This window comes from Crocodylus siamensis, chromosome 4 (assembly GCF_052110815.1).
Source record: "Crocodylus siamensis isolate JL-2025a chromosome 4, ASM5211081v1, whole genome shotgun sequence".
NCBI classification, from domain to species: Eukaryota; Metazoa; Chordata; order Crocodylia; family Crocodylidae; genus Crocodylus; species Crocodylus siamensis.
The window spans coordinates 143,880,947-143,905,014 of record NC_143398.1 but is presented as its reverse complement, the minus strand read 5'-3'; the positions used below and the strand labels follow the sequence as shown (position 1 = coordinate 143,905,014).

General features: G+C 50.5%; 1 protein-coding gene and 1 non-coding gene across 3 annotated transcripts; both read right to left on the bottom strand.

The window, feature by feature from the left end:
* Positions 1–472: 472 nt before the first annotated feature.
* Positions 473–4,984, bottom strand: LOC149866681 (anionic trypsin-like). 2 transcript variants are annotated; one of them, XM_090044011.1, is made up of 5 exons: positions 4,945–4,984; positions 3,755–3,941; positions 1,495–1,748; positions 1,055–1,191; positions 473–622 (listed from the first exon to the last, which is right to left on the bottom strand). In XM_090044011.1, exons 3-5 carry the CDS (start codon positions 1,742–1,744, stop codon positions 473–475), a joined length of 537 nt encoding a protein of 178 aa, XP_089900137.1. In that variant the 5' UTR covers positions 1,745–1,748; positions 3,755–3,941; positions 4,945–4,984. The 2 variants fall into 2 exon arrangements, with proteins under 2 accessions (XP_089900137.1, XP_089900139.1); XM_090044013.1 differs by having other exon boundaries at positions 3,782–3,941.
* Positions 4,118–4,228, bottom strand: LOC149866682 (U5 spliceosomal RNA). The gene has a single exon (XR_016442181.1). It is a non-coding gene; the product is annotated as a U5 spliceosomal RNA (small nuclear RNA).
* Positions 4,985–24,068: the final 19,084 nt, after the last annotated feature.

The following is a 24,068-nucleotide window of genomic DNA, read 5'->3' as shown; positions in this document are numbered from 1 at the left end:
AAAGTGGGTCTGCCCTGGCTTAGACGCCCCTGGAGAGACACATGGAGTCCGGAAGGTGGATAGGCATAGTGAGGTGGGAGACTCGACGCAGGAGCTCCCCCTACTGGCCTGCCACACTGGCTAAGATCATAGGCCCACACTAGATGGGAAGGAGTTCATGATGGGCTGAAAGGAAAACTGAGGCACACTTTAGTGTAAGAGGGTGGCAAGTGACAGAGCAAACTGTGATCAGGGAACTCAGGTGCCCTGGCATGGGGGAGAGTTGGGAACACTAGACAGTCCCTGACTTGGATGAGGCAGGAGGTGGGCAATGGAGAGAAAATGGGAGGCCTATAAGCAGGCAGGGGCTCAGCCGATGAAAGAAATAGCAAACATGACTCAAGGATAATTTTGTTTATGTTAGTTTCTTCTCAGAGATGAATAAATGTGGAGGGAGGAAATGCCTCAATGAAACCCGAGGAAAATGGATGCTTCAGTTCCTGGCCATGGTCTCCTCAATCCAGGCAATGTAGTTGCAGACCTTGGTGTAGACACCTGGGTAACCTGGCAGAGCGCAGCCGATCCCCCAGGACACGACCCCCTGGAGCTCCCCGTTACACACAACTGGGCCACCAGAATCACCCTGTAAGTGAAAGGTTTTAAATGGTTATAAGCACACACTGACTTGGGCAGCTGATACTTTGAGTCTAATCCAGGAAGGTTCCCACCCAGCTCCAGGAATGTCCCGAGAGCACTGGGGAGAGAGAAGCAGCATCCACAGACTCTAGTAGATGGAGGATGAGGACGGAGAAAACCAAGTCACTGTCTTAGCCTCACTAGGACCAGCCCTGCCAGTCAGATACCAGGCTGCAATTGGTCATGCAATGGTGACACGGTCTGTTGCTCACTCCTGGGTCCCCTGAGCTCTCTGGTTCTCATTCTCCCAACTGGTCAATAGTATGTTCTTTACGGTTCTCTTTGCAGGGGTCAGGGTTTTGGTGCAAGCAGTGGGAAGGGAGACACAAAAGCAACTGGTCCACATTGCTGAAGCAGGAGACAATGCAAGAGTTCTCACCTGGCAGGAGTCCTTGCCGCCCTCCAGAAACCCCACACACATCATGTTCTCAGTGATATCTCCTGGATACGATGCCTCACACTCAGCATGAGTCAGGACTGGAGCATTCAGGCACTGAAGGAGCTCAGGTAAGTTATCTACCAAGAGATTGGAGAAGGTCAGGGTAGAGCTTGGAAACCAGGAAGTCCATCTAGGGCAAAGACCGGGGGGTTTTTGGATTAGAGATTTCAATATAAGTAATAGGAGATGTGTTGAGAATCCCAACAATTTCAGGAAGGAGGGATATGGAATATTGCAGGGCAAGAGTGAGGGAGACTGGCAGAGCTTTGGGGGGAGCTTAGAAATGGATGCAGGGATGCTGCAGGACAGAATGACAAGGTACATGGGTCCTACAACTGGAAGAGTCAGGGTAGGAGGCTTTGTTACTTTATCATACTCACAGCCATCACTGAGGGTGTTTCCCCACCCAGAAACCAGGCATTCAGTCCCAGCAGCCACACAGGCAGTGGGCAGAGCAACGGTATTAACACTTTCTGTCAGCTTGGCTGGGGTTTTCAGCTTGATCAGCATGATGTCATTGTCTAGGAGCCAGGAGCTGTATTTAGGATGGCGGATGGCTTTCTCAACTCCAATGAACTCTTCAGTCCCTTCCAGCTTCTCAATGTTGAACTCGCCAAGCCTTATCTCCATACGGCTACAAAATCAACAGTACAACACCATACCAGTTAATCAGAGGCTAAATGATAGGTTGTGTCCACTAGGTGGTGACGTGCATTTCAGCACAGTGGGTTGGGGAGTCATTTGGGGTGCTGAAAGATGTCAGATTTGAAGCATTTCAAAGGCCTCTGAAGTGCTTCAAAAGGCAAGCCCTGCAAACACACGCCCTTTGAAGCACTCCAAAAATGGCTACAGCACTGCAAAATAGTAGCCGTTGGAATGAAGTATTATTTAGAAGTGATTTGCTTCTTCTCACGTTTGTACATTTATGAAAGGCAAGTTTGTACATTTAATGGCAGACCCCTGGGTCTTCCAGCATCCCATGGTACTTTACTTTCCCTATGCTCCCCAGTGGGAAGGGGAGGGAGGGCAGGGCAGACTGTCAGTGACTTTTCTCCTGTCACTTCAACTCTGCTCCCCAGACTGCCCTACTGCTAGAGCTTGGAGACCCAGTGTCCCCCAAAATATTGCTGAGTTAGGAGACCTCAATATATCTCCCCACCCACCTCGTACAGCTGGAGCCAAGATTTTGTTTTTCCATACATCTACCCACAACTGCGCCTCCACTTCTGGTCTCCTGGTTCTAGCAACAGAGATTCACAGAAGCAGAGTGAAGGTGGAGAGTAGGGCTGTGTGAAATGGCACTGTTCCATTTCAACCATCATTTCGACATTTCAATGGAACAGCATTTCGTTCAAATTTCGTTTTGATTCGAAACTGCTATTCTGTTTCGTTGAAACAGTTTTGCTATTTCGACGCTTTTCAATGTTTCGCCCATAGGCTATAATGGGGAAGCTCAAAACAGCCTATAACTTTGTCATTTCTGGCCTGATTTGGATGACACTTGCAGGGATGGTAGCCCCTTCTGAGGACATGAAGCCTGCCAAGTGTCAGGGAGATAGGTGCAGGGGTTTTGGAGACAGGTGCAGGGGTTTTGGGGAAAGAGCACCTGAAATCTTGAAAGCAAAACTCATGTCACGTGTATGTATTAAGCCACAGTGGGGTCAATACTGCAGGCTTGCTAGCCTCTGCTGAGGCAACAAAGCCTGCCAGCTTTCAAGAAGACAGGTGCAGGGGTTTGGGGGAAACTGCACATCAAGATGTGGACAAGCAGAACTCGTGACATGGGTGACGCTGTGAGTGTTAAGGTGCAGCAGGGTGAAAGCTGCAGGCCTGCTAGCCCCTGCTGAGGCCACGAAGCCTGCTAGCTGTCGAGGAGATCAGTGCAGGGCTTCTGGGTTTTGGCACCCGGAATCTCTGGCTGTTGACAGGCAAAACTCATGACATAGGTGACATTGTGTGTGTGTTAAGGCGCAGCAGGGTGAAAGCTGCAGGCCTGATAGCCCCTGCTGAGGCCACGAAGCCTGCCAGCTGTCAAGGAGATCGGTGCAGGGGGAGTCTGGGTTCTGGGGCCCTGGACCTCCAGCTGCTGACAGGCAAAATTTGTGACATGGGTGGGTGACACTGTGTGTGTGTTAAGGTGCACCCTCACTCAACTGACACCAAGGCAGAAAGCAGGACAGTTTAAACAATGCTGCCTTTTATGCAGTTTTTCCATCCCTCCCAGAGCACTGGGATTGGAAGGGACCTCAGGGAAGAATGACAGTCACTGGCCAGGTACACAGTCAATAATGAGAGCACTCCTTCCCTCCTTTTCCCCCTTCCTCTCCTTAGTTTAGTTTCTGTTTCCCTGCAGGCAAGCCCAGCTAGAGCTTCAAAACTCAAAACATCGAAACATGTTTCAACTTATCTCATTTCATTTCGAGGCTGTTTTGAAGCTCTTTGTTTCGTTTTGATTTCGCTGTGTTGAGCTTGAAATGAGTCGAAACAGTGTCGAAATGAAACTGCCGGCAGAAATTCACACAGTCCTATTATTTACCCATGTGACTGGCCTCGCTTCATATTTTTTGACATCACACATTGACAGGGCCAGTTGACCCCTCAAGAATGATAGAAAGAAAATGCCAGAAGGCACATGCAAACTGTATATAATCTAATATTGTCACTCACGATTTGTAGCAGTGAGCAGCCGACACTACCCATTGGTTGCTGATGAGGGAGCCCCCACAGAAGTGGTACCCAGAGTTTAGGGACACCTGGTAGCGGACAGCATTCTCTGGGCAGGTGTAGCCCCCCACGATCTTGTCATCATCATCAACAGGGAAAGCAACTGAGGGAAACAGGGAAATTGGGTTTAAAATGATAACTCCACCTAATGGCCACATCTACAGGAGATGCTGACTGCGCAGTCATTACTGTACAGCCATTTAGTGCTAGTATAAACAGGTACTAAATGATTGTGCAGTAACCGATGGCTCTTTTGTGATGCTACTGCGCAGTAACCTAATACTACTGCATAGTAGTGTTGCATCATGGTTGTTGCCATGTGGCACTACTCCACGGAAATCCTTAGTAAAAGGCGAAAGATTTATGCGATCTGAAGAGAAACCAGAGTATAATGTAAAGTGCCATGTGGCACTACTGCACAGTAGTATTGGGCTACTGCACAGTCAGCATCTTGTGTAGACACAGCCAATGACTTGAAAAGCTGCAGCATCTAGTAAGCTACAGGTCACTTAGCAGTAACTTGAACTGCCTTTGCCACCGGTTCCCAAGATTCACACTTTCTGGCTTAGAAAGAAATCAGAATCAGAACTCACCAACTCTGGTCCTTTGTTAGCCAAGGAGAAAATGACAGACATTTCTACTGTGTCTTAAGTCTTGAAAGACCCCAACATGCTTTGCAAGAAATAAGTGTGCATCAGCATCATACCACCTATTGCTAGGGTGCTGCCACTTCTGGCATAGGATGAGACAGGAGGTGGGCAGTGACCAGAGGCAGTGAGACAGGGCAAGAAAAGACAAGGGTTCTGGAGTTTCACTCCTGCCATAAAGGCCATATTCTGTTGCCACTGCCCATGGCGGGGTTTCCGTTTCATCATGAGGAGACTGCTTAGAAAGAGAGAGAGAGAAAACACATGGAGAGGAAGAGTATAAGAGGCAGCAAAGAGCATGTGATTTGAAAACAGCAGAGGAAATGACAACATGGTGTGAGAGAACCTGTGCATTGAAAATCTACAGAGAAGCTGGAAGCCAGGGAGAGGCTAGTCTTGTTTCTATGGGTCCAGAGGACAAGCAGAAGATAAGAAGGGTAAAATAACAGAGAAACTCACCAGCTGCTCCCAAGCAGGCAAGAATCAGGAGGAACTGCATGGCGTCACTGTAAAGTGTGTTGTCTGCTGTGCAGGTATGGGCTGCAGGAGCCTCACTCTTCTTTATAACTCTCCTAGAGTCTTATCTCCCCAGCCCATGGTGACACCAGCTTGCTGCTTCCCAGGGACTTGCATCAGCTGGAAAAATTCAGTTACATTATCAAATTAAAAGAGTGACAGAGTGACTCTCGGTGCTCCAGAAATAAACATTTCTTGGACTGCAAAAGGAAAATACCCAACTCTGCACAGTACTGTCATCCATCCCTTGCAGCCCTTGCCATCCACCCCTTCATATCTCCTCTGAAGTGCCTGGACTTCCCTGGGTCCTGTCTGCAGTGCTCTGCTTGGTGTCCCTTGAGGGTGCACTTTCTTTGAACCTCTGACCCTTCTGTACATCCTTTTATCTTTATTTGTCCCCTGTAATCAGCTGATGCTGTTGCTTTCCCTCACTGCCCCACTGAGTGATGGCCCTAAGTAACTTAGTAGGCATGTGCCCACCTGTTTCAAGGCATCAAATAGACCTACTCTGGCAAAGCTCCTCACAGTGGGCCAACAGCACTCCCTGCTGTTTGAAAGGTCTGCTCTTGTTTGAAAATCTTTCTAGACTAGCCTCCGGAGCAGACCCTGCTAACTCTTGCAGAGGAGGTTTGGCATGCTCACTTCTGTCAGGCAGAGAAAGGGGAACTCCAAGTAAGGTTTCCTGTGCTGTTGTTTGCCTCTACCTGGGAAAGATGAACAAAGACAGCAAATGTTTAGCAGAAGCTGCCCTGGTGTGCTGTCTCCCCCTGGTGATCAACTCCTCAGCAGGCCACAAGGAAGCAGAAAGGGCTCTTGCAACTCTGCTGACCCAGGGCCCAGCACTGGAGCTCCTGCCTTTTGTTTCACAGAGAAGCAGCCCTGGATCCTCCCAAGAATGACCAGTATCATGTCTCCTCGTTGGAGAGCTCTGCTCTTTCAGTGACCAAGCCCTAAGATGTCCTAATTTAATTACATGCTAATTTATTGTATAATTAACTGCTGTGTCACTGAACAGGGCATGGGCTGGTTAGGCACCAGGATTTGTAGATGGGTGGACAGACTCCGCATGCCTCTAACACTGTTGAGGCTATGCCTGGTGTCCCATCACCTGGCCTGCCCAGGCCCAGGCACTGTCCCACCAGCTCTGCCTAGCCAAGACAGGCAGCAGGGGACTTCTCCCCCAACTCTGCCAAGCTGGATGAGCATACGTGTGCCCCATGCCTTGGCACACTTACATAGCCTGAAGGTGATGGCTGACCCCAGGTGGATGGACTCTACTTCCAGCTTTGCACCCACAGGAATATCCAGCCCCTGATGAGCTGGGGAGTGCATAGGGGCAGAAGGGAGGCTCAGAGCAGTTGGAGCAAAAAGGGCAGCTCAAGGCAACACATGGTGAAGAGAATGGCTCCAACCCTTCTAACCAGCTCCCACCACTGGCCTGGACAACCCTGCTCTTCCCTCCCAAGCCCACTGCCTGGGCCCAGTGCCCCACTCCAGCACCTCCCAGCAAGTCTCAGGGCCTCAGCCTGGCCCAGGACCTAGTGAAGGAGCAGCAAAGAAAGAGATAGCACAAGCTGGGCCAGATACTGGTGGGCAATGCCCCTGCATTAGCACCCCTCAGAGCATCCATGGTCTGGGGCTCCTGCATGGCCCCCACCCACTTACCTGAGCTCCTCCATCCTCTGCCTCCTGACCTTGGCAATGCACTCGTTATCCTGCCACTTACCCTCCTTGAAGATGGGAATTTGATCCTGCGCCAGCTTCTGCTGATGCTCTCATACCTGGTGCCGCACCTCATTTGTGTGCCTCAGCTGCTGGGCCACCTTCTCCTCTGGCTGTTCTGGTCCTTCTCAGTCTAGTCCTGCTGCACTTGGGGGGAGATGCCATGGCCAGTGACATGAGCAGTGCACAGGCAAAGACTGTCCTCCCCAGTTGTAAGCTGGCCTGGCTATGACCTTTCTGCCAGGGACTGCTACATCTCCCCTCATGCAGACACATCTGAGCAAGCCCTGTCATCTCCACAGCAGCTTGTGCTCTTCAGATTTGTCTGGAGCTGCAGACTGCCAAGCCTAGAATAACTTCTATGAATCTATGATACTCCACATCCTGCCCATGCTCCAGAACAAAGGTCCTGGAGCAGATCCCATGCTCCATGCAGAGGTGTGTGCCTACCTGCACCCATCAGCACATGGGGGTTTTGTCTACTGCTCTCCTCTTGGTCCAGAAATGCTGAAACCAGAGCAGATCATTCCAGTCACCACTCAGGCTCAGCAGGTCCTTGCCCCTGCCCCTGCTTCTACCCCTGGATTGTACCATTTTCTGTTTCAGGTACTCCAGCACCAGCTTGTCAGACAGTCTCTCCTGCTCCAGTTGCTCCTCCTTGTGCTTCTCATTATCATCACTGATATGTTTAATCTCAGCCTGGATTTTCCTTTGCTGATCCTACCTCTGCTCTGGAGAACGTTAAGTATTTCCCATACCTCAGAAACCATCTCTTGCAGAAGGCTGATGTCTATGAAGAAATCCAACTTTGCCTAAAACATGCAAGTGAAGCCTTTAGATGCCTGAGGAAACAGGTGTCTGAAGATTACAACATCAAATACAAAATGAGGCTCATGGTTTATTGAGCATTAGTGATTCCTGCTTTATTGTTTCATAGTTTCTAGGGTCGGAAGGGACCTGAGTAGCTCATCTAGTCCGACCCCCTGCCATGGTATCTGAATGGATCTGAGACATGGACAATGTGTAGAAGACACCTTAAGTCTCTGGAGAAGTATTGTCAATGCTGCTGGAGGATGATGCGTTGAATCCAGTAGAAAGCAGACACACCAACATAAATGTCCTCTTGCAAGCAATGAGCATCTGATGATCATCCAACATCAACTTTGTTGGGCTGGCCATATCATCCAGACATTCAAATCCAGATTCCTGAAGCAAGTTCTATTCTCCCAGCTCAGACAAGGTGTCTGCTCAAGCGGAGGGCAAACAAAGTGCTTCAAGGACATCCTCAAGGCCATTTAAAAAAAACTCAGCCTGGACATCAACTCATGGAAGACTGTCACCCAGGATTACCCCAAATGGAGGAAGAATCTGCTGACTGCTGGGAGCTGGGGAACCTCTGGACACACATTGGCCCTTCAGAGCAGTTTGGCAGTTGCACATCCACTGTGGCAGCTTGGGGCACTGGTGTGTGCAGGACGTGCCTTCTGTTAGCTTTGGGAACTGCTGCTCTGGGCTGCAGGCTCTACCCTGCATGCAGCCAGGCACCAGCTTGTTTCTAGCTCCATGGTGAGCTGATTCCCCAGTGCTGACAAGCAGGCAGCACAGTCATCCGTTCCAGCAATAGCATCTTAGGGCCATGGGATGGCTGGAGCCAAGTGCAAAACCCCATGTTCCCAACCTGTGCCAGGCTCGGGGCTGGAGTAGCAGCATTTCCCAAAGGAGCAGGCCTTCATAGAAGGGGCCCTGCCCATGTGCCATCCACCTGTGGGCGAGGATTCTGCCTTCAGAGGAGAAGCCGGGTGCGAGGAGGAGGGGGTGGTGTGCTGGACTCTTCTGAGGAACAAAGCCAGGCACTGTCTGCCAGCATGGACTGCTGGGCCTGGGGCTGAATGTTCCTTGGGCCAACTACGGCAAAAGGGGATGGGGTGTCCGAACCTTTGTGGAGCCCAAGCCTCTGCTGGCTTCCCCTATCCCCTGTCCCTCAGAGTACTGCCAGCCCAGAGCAGCCATGAGGTTGGGGCTCTGGAGAGGGTGTGAGTGAGCTCCCAGGGGCTCTGGGCAGTGCTGGTCCCAGGGGCCACAGGCAGCAGGGTGCGAGCTCCCGTTCTGATGACTATGCCCATGAAATGTGACAGAGAGGCCATGGAGAGGTCCAGTGCCGCAGTCTGCTAAGCAGCACACAGGGGCCCTGCATCTAGGGATCCAAGTGTGACAGCTTGGTGACAGCCCAGCCAGGACAGGCCACCGAGCTCTGCTGTGCTTCCTGCCCAAACAAGAGTCCTGGGGCCAGCCAGGCAACAGCTCTAGGAGGCCAGGATGCCATAGGCCCTGATATATCCATGGGGTGAAGATTTAGAGTGGAGAGAGCTGTGCCTGAGGGAGATGACAGGCAAAGGGCCAGTATGAAAGAGGAGGAGGCATCACTTTAGGATCACAAGTGTGGGCAAGGGAGTGAGAGCACTGGCCACATGCAAGGCAAGTGAGACACTTGGCTTGTGGGACCAGGGAGAAATGTTTGACACAGGCCTATGTAAACCAACAGTTGTACCATTTTCAAAGTGTGGGGAGGACCCAGCACTGAGGCAGGACACCGGCTGGTCCAGTGAAATTGCTCCATGGGTGGATCTGGCTTTTTAAAAAGGGGGGTGAAAATGGTGAGGTGCATCATCACATAGGAAACAACACACATCTTTCTTCAGTTTAAACTAGAAGCTGACTAATATGCTTGCGACGTAGGGCTGGCAGGATTATTCATTTTAATAATCATCCCTGCTCAGTCAGTGTTTCCAAAGGGCAGGCCAGATGGTCAAATAGCCCTTGCCCTCTTCACAGAGACTTTCCTCAGAAAACCCTGCTCTGGGCCCAACTGCCGCATACTCTTAAACAGGACTGCTAGGATAGAGTTTACGCCCTTATCCCAACAGGCCCACTAGCCACCACCATTCCCCAACCCAACATGCTCAACAAGGTCTCACTGACCCTCCCCAAGCTGGAGGCATTTCAGAAATACCCTTCATATAATGCAAGGGAGTTACACTGAGATTTCAGGTTCCCCCATGTTGGGGTGATCCTGGTAGGTTCCTGCACCTTGCACTCATGACAATCAGGCCCTTCTCAGCAGTTTAGCCCTGTGGAAAAGCAGCTTATTCCCTGAAGGTGGATCCAACCTAGGAAATAATGTGCTCAGCAAAACCTGAAAGAGGAGAGACAAGCAGACTCTTTGTATCTAGAGGATGGGGGAGCTGCTCCACCAGTAGCCCTAGGTGTGGAAAGGCCCTTTGGCCCTTTCCTTGCCCTGCAGTCAGCCAGTGCCCCTGCCTGAGGCAGATCCTTGCTGCTGCCCTCTGCACTGATGGTCTTGGTGTGATGGTCTTGCATGTAAACCATGATCCAGAGGATCGATGGTTGCCAGGACAGTACAACACCAGCCATACAAACTGGTGCAGCCCTGACTGATTGGTGTTAAATTGCATCCTCTGCTGCTCTCTGGACCTTTCTTGGGACCTCACCCCAACAGAAAAGACGTTCATGCTGAAGCAACAGGCAGTTAGCAGCTCTACTCAAGTTGCTCCTCCACTCTGTCTAGTTCTTGGCAAGATGGTCACAGGGACTGAAGGCAGTCAAAAGGGCCCTGAGGCAGATTTCCAAGCAGCCCTGGTTAGGGATGGCCTGCTTGCCTTACATGAGAGTGGCCTTAGAAAAAGTGGGTCAAACAAAGCGTGCCTTACTGCTGACATCCTGGCTCAACTGATTTTATAGACAGAATTGCTTGTTGGAATATGTGGACTCTGATCCCTGGATATGACTTGGATCTGGATTCAGATCCAAGGAAAATGGCTTTGTTGAGTAATGAGCTTGCACGTTTCAAAATGTATATTGTAGCTCTTTCGGAAACTCAGCTCTGAGACACAGGCTTCATAAAGGAGAAGAAATACACTATTTCTTGGCATGGCAAACCTGAAGAAGTGCGGAGAGGGCTTTCTGTAGGTTTTGCTATCAGAAAGCAGGCAAGGGTTTTCAAGTAGAAGTGATCCCACTGAGTAAATAGAAAAACAGTGCAGAGAGAAGCATATCCCACTACACATGGCTTTTATAGATTTAACAAAAACCTTTGACATAGTTCATTGGTCAAACCTTCATACTGTTCTGAAGAAGCTTGGTTGTCCACCTATACTGCTAAATCTTGTTAAATCCCTATATGATGGCATGAAGGCAGCTGTAATGCATGAAAAACAAGTGTCCGAGTCATTCGTTGTCAACAGCAGATTGAAGCAGGGCTGCTCACTGCCTTCCAACTTGTTTAACATTTACTTCTTATTCCTGCTTCAACATGGGTTCCATGATTGAGAGGGTGTCTATCCAGCACTAGACAAGATGGAGGCCTGTTTAACATTGCGAAGTTCAGAGGTAGACTAAGGTGAAAGACTTCATCAGAAAGGACCATTTTTTTTCAGATGATGTAGCCTTTGTAGCTCACAATGTTGATGCCCTACAACATCTCATTACCAAGTCCTCTGGCTAATGAAAAATCTTTGGGCTAGCAATAAGCTTGAAGAAAACTGCTATCATGCACCAAGGCTCTTTGAACCAGTTCCAGATATCACCCTAGATGATACTCGTCTGGATGTTGTTGACCAATTTTTCAACCTTGGCCCAGCTGTTACCAGCAATATAGACCTGATGCTGATCTTGCTAGTAAAAATGGCAAAGCACCCAGGTACTTTGGGCTTTTCCAAGACAGAGCTAGGAATAATAACAAATGGTAAACTAAAGTGAAAACTCATATATACGAGGCATGTGTTTCATCCACTCTTCTATATGGCTCAGAAACATGGACAACCCACAACAAACATACCAAAAAACTAAACAGCTTTCATATCAGGTACCTGCACAAAATTCTTCAAATAAGAAGGCAAGACAGGGTGACAAATGAGCAAGTGTTTAATTGTGCAAGTATGTCATCCATGGGAATGTTGATTAATAAGAAAAGACTCAGGTGGCTCAGTCATGTAAAGCAAATGCTGGATCAGGGGACACAAAGAATGTGCTGTCCTTTGTAGCTCATAAAGGCTCTGGAAAGAGAGGCAGACTGCTGTGCAGATTTTGGGATGCTTGTAAAGATGACTTAGCATCCTTTGAAATCACTGTGGATAACTGGGAAAGCAGTGTGAGAGGTATCTCTGGTTGGTGGAGTCAGCTTGCAGATGGAGCAAGATGTCACTTGCTTGTTGCCTGCAGGGGGTGTGTTCCAGGCCAGGGAGAAGAGAGGCCAGCAGGATCTCCCCGGTGCTACCATGGTGCTGCCAAGTCACTTGGCCTGGCCCTGTGATGGCCATGCAGGCTTTCATGAGAGGCTCTAGGATGGACCAGGTGAGAAGAGACAGTCACCGCACCACCCATGCCCTGCCCTGGGCACAAAGGGTCTGAGTCCTTCATGCCCCTGGGCACCCATAAGGCAGAGCGCCCCAGTCCCTAAACACTGCCCACCTCAGCCCCATGGGCATGGCCAGCCCGCAGACCATTCCCCAGATAGACATATTTGGGGTTGCTCTGGGCCCTGCCCTCTTAAGCATGAGACCCTGTTGAAGAATGAGGAAGTCAATACAGGAGACACGGGCCCACGCACCTGCACTCACATGGTAGACACCAGCTCAGGCTCACAGGCACATATACACATGTACATGCACTGTCTTCCCCCACACGGACATACACAGCACACACACTGCCTCAGCACATGGGGGCACACACCACCAGAAGGTTGTCAGGGGCTGGGGCAGCAAGTATTACTTGGGGTGCAAAGGGTTTCAGGCCAGGATGTGGCCAATTTATCGGTCTTCCCAGGCCCCGCCGGGGTGTGCAGGGCGCTGGGTTCCTCTGGGCCACAGGTCTCCTCCCTGGAGCCTCCACCTGGACCCTGCTCTGAGGGTTTCTGTCCAGGCCCTAGGAGAGAAGAAGAAGAGACAGTCAATGTGACAGCAGTGCCCTCCCCTGGACACTGAGGGTCTGAGCCCCACACATTTGTGGGCCCTGTAAGGCAGAGAGCCTGGTAGGGGCCCCACCTTGTGCCCAACTCCATGGATACAACCCGCTCGTGCCCTGGGGCACTGTCACTTGGGGGACCTACCAGTCCCTGCACAGCCAGTCTGGGCATCTTCTGTCGGTCCGGAGAGTTTTGGTGTGGAGCGGCTGTAGAAGGGAACAATGGGGGAGCTGGTGCAGGGAGCAGTGAGTGCATGCTGGAAACAAGGCCTCACATGCACTCACACATGTGTGCCAGCCACCATCATGAGCTCACACATCTATGTATACACTTCACCACATTGGACACACATATCTCACCTGATGGACATCTCTGCACATCGAGATGTCTCCCCAGGGCACACGGGCATGCCCATGCTACCACCTCCCAAGCACACACACATGCGCAAACTGGGGTCTTGTGGACAAAGTCCTCCATAATCGGTGCCTGAGTTTCCCCTTCTCAATCCTAGAGCTAGGAGGTGCTCAGAGGCAAGAGTCAGAGGAGACCCACCCTGATCTCTCAGGGCATCTGGGGATGTGGGGCATTCTGGGGAGAGGATTTCAGACTGCTCAGCCAGGGCAGGGCACAGGGAAGGTTGGGCATGGACTAGATTGGTCCCCATGGCCAGGGCAAGTATTCATAGATGGTAGGACACAGGGCTCTGTCTCCTCCCAGGACTGCAGCCACGGTTCTGGCGGGGGGGGTTGTGCTGGGTCAGGGTGCAGGCAGGGACAGGAAGGGCCCAGCACGTCATCACCGTCTTGTCCAAGGCACAGGACATGGTTCTGCCAGCACCGCACAGCCACTTACCTGGCTCTTGCCCCTGGGAACATCACCTGCCCCCGTGTCTTCACCCTCTTCCTTGGGACATGGTGGGTGCACCAGCAGAGAGGCCTGCACCCAGACTGGTCTGTATGTCAGTTTAGGTCTTGGAGGAGGCTGCAGGGCCAGCTGTGCCCCAGATCCTGCAGGTATCTGGATCTGGGGTAGCTGGAGGAGAAGAGCTGCTCAGCAGAAGCTCCCCTGGGACCTCTTCCCCCCAGGAGTCTTCAAGCCACTCCCTGGTCCCATGGAGAACCTTTGGGGCCTTTCTCAGCCTGCACTGACCCAGCTTCCCAGAGCTCCCACCCTCCCAATCACCAAGAGGCAGCCCCAGCAGACCTGGCAATAGCCAATGGCATCACTGCTACCAGGAAAGCTCTGCTCAGCTTGTGCCTGGGTATGCAGAGGGCCCCCAGGAGGACTCTGGCAGCTCATGCCCAAGCCACAGACCACAGGCAAGGTCACAAAGCTGAGGAGGCCTCCTCCCTCCCCCTCCCCCGCAAATATCCTGTCCGAATGGCATCAAGGAGAGCTCAGCTGAGGCAGAGGCCTTGGGCCTAAGAGCTAAAACCACATGGTGCAAGGAAAGTGCTGCCCCAGCCAGGAGAAGCACATGGTAGCCCCTTGCCAGCAGGAGGCTAGAGCACTGGGAACCCTTTGCTACTGCCATGCTGGCCTCACAGCTTGTTGCAAAACCCCAAGGTTTTGCTGGCCCCTTACTTGCACTGAGCCGCCTCTCCACTGTGTCTCCCTGCCACCTGGGTCACAGCAGCTGGTCTGAAATGAAGGGAGAGAGATGGAAGTAAGCGGGCAACGGCTGGGGCCATGAGGCCCTGGGAAGCCGAGCTCTGTGCGGGGCAGCAGTAAGCACCAGACCTGGCACCAGGACAACACTTCCCTTTGCAGCCGGGTCTGGGACTTGTCCCGCTGATCGCTCACCTTGCTGCTCTGCTGCAGGAACAGCCCTGGGTCTTCCCTACCTATCATCATTATTACTATATTACTTATTCTATTACTAAGCTATTACTTATTCTATCTACTCTACTCCACCGTCTCTATCTACTATTTATCTCCTACTTGTCTGCTGTCCTATCTACTATCTACTCTGCTATCTCTAAACTCTCTCTTAAACTCTCGACCAACTACTCTCTATCTATCTGCTGTGTCTAATCTATCTAATCTAATCTCCTAACTCGAACTCTTTCCAACTAACAAAACCTCTCTCACACCTTAGCTGAGTCTCTAAGGTTGCGCTGAGACTGACCAGAAAGCACTGGCGGTGAGCTTTTATTCCCTGCCCATTCCTGGTCTCTGTGGTGATAGATTGACACGGGAACTACATCACAAAACAGCTTGTGTCGGGCCCTGCACATGGCAGCTGGGCTGGGACCCTGGGCCACGTCCTGCCTCTGTGCCCCCCCCAACCATTAAGGCCTCTCACTGTCCTCAGGTGTCCAAGCATGATCTGGTTCTGCCCCAAACCATTGACACCAAGCCAGTCCTTCTCCTCCCCTCCATGGGCAGACGCTAGCTGAAGGCTCGGATGGGCACAAGGAGCCATGGGCCCAGAGTTTCAGGGTCTGCAGCAGGCTGGGGGGGAGGGGACCCCAAGCAGATCAGCTAGTCCCAGCAGAGCCGGGCTGGCAGGGCCCTCAGGAGGGCATGTCTAGTCCAGCCCCTGCTCAGGACAGGATCAGCCCTGTGTGAACCCTCCTAGACAAGGCAATGGAGGAGCTGGTTCAAAGGTGCTCAGCAGCCCTCAGGCAGAGAAGACAGACCCTCACAGCAAAGGAGCCCCCCCCCCACCCCGCCCATGCTGATCTGACCGGGGGGCCCGGCCCATTCAATGAACTCCAGAGCTCCCCACGGTTGCTGGGCTCATGAATTGTGAGGGATTGTCCAGACCAGAGGTTCATGCGGTTAGGAGAGAATGTGCATACTGGGCTACAAGGCCTGAAACAGCCATGATACAAGCTACTTGCAAGAAGGGCAGTCTGAGCTCCTGCCCTGCCCAGTGGTTGGGCCGGCTGCACCTCTCTCTCCATCCTGGTTTCTCTGAGTGCTCCTCCTTGTGTCTCAGGCTCTTACCTTTTTCTCTCCTGAGGTCAAATCCCACAATCCTCCCACTTGCAGAGTGGGTCCTGGGCTGCAGCCCCTGAGAATTGCTCTCCCATCAGATGACCCTCTTCCTTCAGATCCCCACTGATGTTCACGAATCCCATTCATTCATTTCATTCCCATTCACTGCAGCTCTTCAATCAGGATCCTAGGCCTCAGTGGGTAACCTGTTGCATACATGCATCCTGCCCCCCACTACGGCTCACACCCAGGGCCCCAATCCTGCACACACCTGCACACATGCTAAGTTTTCCCACCAGGTGCATCCGTGCAGGGCCAGGCACACATGTTCCTTCCCCACTACAGCTCACCTGGCACTGGCACCATGATGGAGGGACCTGCTCAGCAGGTCACTGGGAGGTTGATGTCTCTGCAGAGGCTCCATAACTCAAACAGCCTCAGCCCCAGTAACCAGGAGATGTACAGGAGGATGGAGCGCTAGTTCTGGGTGAGGACCCAGTGTGGCTGTTTTCATGCTACAAACCAAAGCGAGTTTCCAAACGGGCAGAACCTCAGCTACTGCAGACAGGCAGGGTATCCCATCCTAGGGGCCAGCCTCTTGTATGCCAGCCCAGCAGGTGCAAGGTCAAGCGGGGACAGCATGGGGAGCTGTGCAATGCCACTCACCCAACATGGAGCTGATTTGCTTTGTCACTGCCGTGCTCCACCAGCTACAAAGGGAGCATCTATTTCTGTGGGGAAGGCTAGTGGGACCCTTTCTTCATTCATGTGTGTGAATGGGAGGGGAAGGGACTTCACAGCCAGTCCCTTCAGATATTGCTTGGAGTCAGCTGGGAATTTCTCTTTCAAATGTTTTCTCATGAAAAACTGCTTCTTGAAGAAAAAGAAAGCATTTACTTCCTTTAGCAGCACCAGCACTGCCACAACTCTCCAAAGTGGAATTTTTGAAGGGTTTTGACAAATCAAATGTCCAGCCTCTTTCTTCTTTATTGGTAAAAATCTGTGTCCTTTCAGTTTTCTAAAACTGAAAGTATCTTTCACACAGCTGAAGCCTGCCACCAGAGCTTTACGGTGGCAGGGGGAACAAATTATGCAAATCTGGAAAAAATGTGGCTAAAATGCATACAAATATGGACTGATGGAAGGACAGCAGGCAAGGAAATCAAGAGTTAGTGCCATGATACTTAAGCAGGGGCTGCAGCACACAGAAGAGCATCCTTTTAAGGGTGTTACAGGTTGCCATGCAATATCACTACTAGGTCTGCCAGTGATTGAAGCAAGGTTCCTTTTTTCCTTACAGTGATTGTAAGGGGACTCAGGGAGAGATCATAGTCACTGGATGGCTAGAGACAGTTCTTCTTAGTTTCTGTCCCCCTGAAAAACCACCTCTGGATCTCTAAATCTCTGAATCTTTTCTGAATCTTTTCCAAATCAGTTTGCAAGGTTTTTGGCTTCTCCTGATTTGTTTTGGATTTGGATATTCGGGCTCCGAATTCGGCCAAATCTTCTCCAAATTGAATTACAGCTCTAGTTGCCAGGACAGTACAACACCAGACATCCAAACTGGTGCAGCCCTGACTGATTGCCATTTTTGCCCCCACAGAGAGGCCCTTTCTCTGATTCCCTGGAAGTTTGTCTGTGGCCTTGTGACCCTCTGGCCTGACATGCCACTTGTCCTGGGCATGATGTTAAACTGCATCCTCTGCTGCTTGGTGGACCTTTCTTGGTTGAAGAAAGGCTACGGGACCTCACCTCAACAGAAAAGGCACTCATGCTGAAGCAACAGGCAGTTAGCACCTCTATTCCTGTTGCTCTCTGACAGCAGCTACCACTTTTTTGTCACTGAATGTCTTGACTTGTTCTGGCCTTTGGATTTTGGCAAAGTGATCTAAAGGGGGGATGACAGGTCTATGGCAGCCTCCACTCCTCCATAACTCTGTCTAGGTCTTGGCAAGATGGTCACAGGGACTGGAGACAGGCAGAAGGGCCATGAGGCAGCTACCAAGATTTCCAAGCAGTCCTGGTTAGCGATGGCTTGCTTGCCTCACATGAGAGTGGCCTTAGAAAATGTGGGTCAAACAAGGCTTGCCTCACTATGACATCCTGGATCAACTGATTTTATAGACAGAATTGCTTGTTGGAATATGTGGACTATGACTTGGATTGGGATTCAGATCTGAGGAAAATGGCCTTGTCAAGTAATGAGCTTGCATGTTTCAGACTTTATATTGCAGCTCTTTCGGAAACTCAGCTCTGAGAAACAGGCTTGATAAAGGAGAATGAATACACCATGTCCTGGCATGGCAAACCTGAAGGAGTAAGAAGAGGGCATGGTGTAGGTTTTGCTATTATAATGTAGGCAAGGTTTTATGAGTAGATGTGATATCTTTTATTATAGCAACTGAGTAAATGATAAAAAGTTCTTAGCAAGCTTTCGGGTGCACTCACCCTCCTGCAGGCATAGGAAGTCTCTGCTGTTCTGAGACTATGTCCTTAGACCAACATGGCTACGACCAAAAACCCAGTTGCTCTGAGAAATGAACTCATGTCATCATGTGAAGTGTTCATACATTGATTTCAGTCTCCATATGTATCATGGCACTTCATATTAGACAACAGAAGGGATTCATCAATCTCATCAGTGTCTGTTCTCCCACGCTGCACGCTAGTGATGTGGAGAAGAACAGCTTCTATCAATGTTTGGAAAAATGATCAGCCAGATTCCCTGGCAGGAACCCATCCTAGTACCTGGAGACTCCAATGCAAGTGTTGGGTCCAATACTGAGATCTGGACTGGGATTCTGGGTGGGCATGGCATTGGACATAAGGATGACGATGGTCAGATAGTTCTTGAGCTCTGTGTCAGTCAAGCCTTATCAGTGACCAACACCTCCTTTTCTGGTAACATCAGAAGAGGAATATTGTGGCGGCATCTATGGTCCAAGCACTGGCATCATCTGGACTTGTTACTGACAAGACATGCACACTTGAAAGATATCCTGCATACATGATCCCTTCAAAGCGCATACTGCAACACACACCCCTCCCTTATCTGCTGTAAAGTGATATTTCAAACTAAGAAGATCCACTGAAATAAAACTGCTGGACAACCTCGTATTGACTTGTGCCAAACCAATGACCCTATCAAGAAATGGCTTTTCATTGAAGAAGTAGCAAAGTCAGTCAGAAGAAATGAGACTGCATCAGATGCCAGGCAAGTCCCGAACACAAGTACGTACAATGTGGCAATCAAGAGTTTTGGAAAGAGTGCAAAGAAAAACGTTGACTGGTTTGTAGACCATTTGGAAATACTGCTTGTTAGACCCTGACTCCATGTGGTGCCAAATGACTAGGGAGATGATGGTCCAATTGCCCATGGATCCTGTTGCTAATTAGCCAGAGAAGAGCATGGAGCAAACACCGGCACACATTGCTCATAATAGCTTTATTCAGAATGGAGACAGCTTTGGACTAGCTCCCACACCGACAGAATACGGGGGGCCGCCCAGAACAACAGTTCTTTCCAATATTTATACACCTTGGTTCATACATATTAACATTTACCCTGCCTTGTCACACTTTCGGTTTCACCCATTTTTCCTCCCATCTCAAGCTCCACCTGTTCACTGTTTGCTTCCTTAGTATGGTATTGCCTATGCAGTTCATTCATTTACATGCCTCTCTGCTAAGAGCACATGTGTAAGACTTTGACCCCTATCTTCTTTTGGTCACTTTCTCGCTGGTTTTCTTGCTGACTTCTCCATCTCCAGGGCTGTAACTCTGCTTTGTCTCCTGACACTAGTTGCTTAACACATCCTGCACTTTGCATCCTATCCTTTTGTTAAGAATCCACTTACTTAAGCATTAGCCAAGTTAGCTGCTTCTAATACATCAGCTATCCTTGTGACCAGCAGCTTTTTGCTGAGACACAGGAAAAAGCCTTCATTCAGCTGCACATTCAGTACTCCCCAAAATTCATAGCGTTACCCCAACTTCCAAAATCCATATCATTACCCTAACACTGCTGCCATTCATTAGCACAGAAAACCTATCCTGAGGGCCAGCGTGGCTTCTGCTCAGAAAGATCCACCATAAATAAGGTCTTCTTTGTAAGACAACTGCAGAGAAAGGGCACAGAGAAGCATATCCCACTACACATGGCTTTTATAGATTTAGCAAAAAGCTTTGACATAGTTCGTTGGTCAGACCTTTGTACTGTTCTGAAGAGGCTTGGTTGTCCACCTATACTGCTAAAGCTTGTGAAATTCATATATGAAGGCAACTAATATATGAAAAAACAAGTGTCTGAGTTGTTCAACATCAACAACAGAGTGAAGCAGGGCTGCTCACTGCCTCCCACCTTGTTTAACTTTTACTTCTTATTCCTGCTTTAACATGGGTTCATGATATTTGAGAGGGTGTCTATCTCAGCATTAGACATGATGGAGGACTGTTTAACATTGTGAAGTTCAGAGGTAGGTGAAGGTGAAAGGACATCATCACAAGGGACCTGTTTTTTCTGGATGTTGTAGCCCTTGTGGCTCAAAGTGTTGACGCTCTGGATGCTGGCCAATTTTTCTACCTTGGCTCAACCATTACCAGCAATGTAGATCTTGATGCTGAGTTTGCTAAGTGAATCAATAAAGCAACTAGGTACTTTGGGCTTTTCCAAGACATAGCTTGGAATAATAACAAATGGTGAACTAAATTGAAAACTCATATATATGAGGCATGTGTTTCATCCACTCTTCTATATGGCTCAGAAACATGGACAATCCACAACATACATACCAAAAAAACTAAACAGCATTCACATCAAATACCAGCACAGAATACTTCAAATAAGAAGGCAAGACATGGTGAAAAATGAGCAAGTGTTTAATCGTGCAGGTATGTCATCCATGGGAAAGTTGATTAATAAGAGAGGCAGACTGCTGTGCAGATTTTGGGATGCTTGCAACGATAACTTAGCACCCTTTGGAATCACTGTGGATGACTGGGAAAGGAGTGTGGGAGGTCCCTCTGGTTGGTGGAGTCAGCTTGCACATAGATGTCTCCTGCTTGATCCTGGCAGGGGGTATGCTGCAAGCCAGGGAGGAGAGATGCCAGCAGGATCTCCCCGGTGCTACCACGGTGCTGCCAGTTCACTTGCCCTGGTCCTGTGATGGCCATGCAGGCTTTCATGAGAGGCTCTAGGATGGACCAGGTGAAAGGAGACAGTCACTGCACCACCCATGCCCTGCCCTGGGCACAAAGGGTCTGAGTCCTTCATGCCCCTGGGTACCCATAAGACAGAGAGCCTCGCAGGGCTCCACCTGGCACCCCCAGTCCCTAAACACCGCCCACCCCAGCCCCGCAGGCAGGGCCAGCCTGCAGACCTACCCTTCCCCTGATAGACATATTTGGGGTTGCTCTGGGCCCTGCCCTCTCAAGGATGAGACTCTGTTGGGGGAAAGGATGAGGGAGTCAATACAGGGGACACAGGCCCACACACCTGCATGCACATGGTAGATACCAGCTCAGGCTCACAGGCACATTTACACATTTACACACACTGCAGTCTCCCACACACACATGCACAGCACATGCACTGCACCAGGACATGGGGGCACATGCCACCAGAAGGTTGTCAGGGGCTGGGGCAGCAAGTATTACTTGGGGTGCAAAGGGTTTCAGGCCAGGATGTGGCCAATTTATCGGTCTTTCCAGGCCCTGCCAGGGTGTGCAGGGCACTGGGTTCCTCTGGGCCACAGGTCTCCTCCCTGGAGCCTCCACCTGGACCCTGCTCTGAGGGCTTCCGTCCAGGCCCTAGGAGAGAAGGAGAGGGGACAGTCACTGTTCCAGCAGTGCCCTCCCCTGGACACTGAGGGTGGGAGCCCCACACATTTGTGGGCCCCATAAGGGAAGGAGCCTGAATGGGGGCCCCACCTGGTGCCCCAGCCCCTGGATATGGCCAACCTGGCCCTGGGGCACTGCCTCTCAGGGGACCTACCAGTCCCTGCACAGCCAGTCTGGGCAGCTTCTGTCTGTGCCTCAGAGTTTCGGTGTGGTGCGGCTGTAGAAGAGAATAATGGGGGAGTCGGTGCAGGGAGCAGTGAGTTCATGCTGGGGACACAGCCTCACATGTATGTACACATGCATGCCAGCCACCATCACGAGCTCACACATCTATGTACACACCCCACCCTACTGGACACACATATCTCACCTGATGGACATCTGTGATGTCTCCCCAAAGCACATGCGCACGCTACCTACTCTACTCTACTGTTTCTATCTATCTACTATTTATCTTTTACTTCTATCTGCTCTATCTACTATCTACTCTAGTATCTATAAATTCTCTCTACAATGTTCTACTAGCTACTCTCTATCTACTGTCTCTAATCTATCTAACCTAATCTCTCTCTCTCCAACTAGCAAAACCTCTCCTACGCCTTAGCTGAGTCTCTGTGGTTGCGCTGAGACTGACCAGAAAGCACCGGTGGTGAGCGTTTATTCTCTGGCCAACCCTGGTCTCTGTGGCCACCTGCACAAACCCGGGGCCTGTGGGCAAAGCCCCCCCATAATCCGTGCCTCAGTTTCCCCTTCTCTATCAGACAGATACCAGAGGTCTTAAAGCTAGGAGATGCTCAGAGGCAGGAACCAGAGGAGTCCCTGCCTGGACTCTCAGGGTGCCTGGGGATGTGGGACTCTTTGGGCAGAAGATTTCAGGCTGCTCAACCAGGGCAGGGCACAGGGAAGGCTTGGCAGGGACTGGATTGATCTCCATGGCTATGACAGGTGTTTGTTTGTACATGGCAGGGCACAGGGCTCTGTGCCCACCACCACAGCTGCAGGACAAGGCTGTGGGCCCATGCCGAGTCAGGGAGCAGGTTGGGTCAGGGATGGTTCCAGCAGCCCCTGCTCACCCTATGGCCAGCAGGTCATCTCTGCTCTGTGCCAGGCACAGGGCACGTTTCTGCCAGCTCCTCACATCCACTCGCTTGGCTCTTGCTCCTGGGCATCACCTGTCCCCACATCTTCACCCTCTTCCTGGTAGTACGGTGCATGTACTAGGAGAGGGTCCCACACCCAGACTGCTTTTCAGATTGGCCTAGGACTGCTAGGAGGAGGTTGTGGAGCCAGCTGCACCTCAGATCCTCCACATGTCTGCAGCTCGGGCAGCTGGAGGAAGAGAAGAAATGATTAGAAAAAGCCCCCTTAGAAACCCTTCCCTGCTTGGAGCCATGGTGCCCTCGCAAGCCTGACATCTGATTTTGGGAGGATTTCACCCTCTCAAAACATGTTTTCATCTTGATTCAGAGTGGAAGCCCAACCATTCTCTGCTGTGGGAAGAGGAGATCTGGATCCAGGCCTGACTGTATTATGGGCACTGTGGATGCCCCACTTTCCCAGGTCAAAGTCAATGCACCTGACAAACTGCCCTGGGACCAGAGGGTCTGGAGAGTCAGGATTTTTGGCAGCCTACCAGGAGGGCTGTTGAATAAGTCACGTGTCAGGATCCTGCTTGATTTCCATGGAACAGGGCGATGCGACTTACTCCTAGATCCTGGCTTCAGGGGAGTGGGAGGATGTCCTGAGCTTTACACACTTTTGTGTAAAGCTTCTAAAGAGTTAACAGCCATACTCACTAAAGCAGTGGCTCCCAGCCTTGGGGTTGCAACCCCATGTGCAGTTGCAACAATAAAAAACAGGGTAGGTGACCCTGTGCGGGTGGGGGAAGGAAGCGGGCTGCCTGCTGCAGGCTCTCTGGACCTGCTGCCCTCTCTGTGGGGCTTTTGTGGCAGAGTTGTGTTAGAAATATTATTAAAAATGCATTATCAATAGCAGATTTAGGAAAAAAAAAAAAAAAAACACAGCTGCTACCCCTCCTTGTCTCCTTAATGGGAGAGGGAAGGGGGGGGTTGGAAATTGATGGGAAAAACCACCAAAAGCCCTTTGTACTAAGGTATCACTCCCTCTCTGTCCTGCAAATTTACTATCTCTTTGTTACACTAAATCACACTTTCTTTCATGACCCCACATTCCAAGGCTAAGATAAGAGCAAATGCCATTTTTTGCCTTCAGGTTGAACCTTGAGTAACCTTGGGTCCCATCTACGCACGCGTGATAGCCTAATGCATATTAAGCCTACCCGCCCCGCATACTTAAGTAGTTAATTATAATGCACATGGGACGTATGAAGCGACATGTTTACATATATGTTTGTATGAACCGGAAATGAGTTGTAAAAATTCCTCCTTCTACACACGTGGTCAGGAGAGGGGGGATAAAAGCCTGCTAATGATTGTGCTCGGGGGCAGAGGGATTTGATCTTTTGTCTTCTCCCTCTGACCCTATTTGCAAATATATATCTTTTGTGTTACTAATAAAGTGTGTCTGTAGCTGAAAGTTTTTTCCACCTCCCGAGAAACGAACC

Bases quoted from the DNA above. Each gene is read 5' to 3' on its own strand.
- LOC149866681 (XM_090044013.1), bottom strand. From the start codon at position 4,984: ATGCAGTTCCTCCTGATTCTTGCCTGCTTGGGAGCAGCTG. The intron at 1,749-3,781 runs GTGAGTGACAAT...TTGATTTTGTAG, and splicing joins GCTGCTCACTGCTACAAATC to CCGTATGGAGATAAGGCTTG. The intron at 623-1,054 runs GTGAGAACTCTT...TTTCACTTACAG, and splicing joins GCGGCAAGGACTCCTGCCAG to GGTGATTCTGGTGGCCCAGT.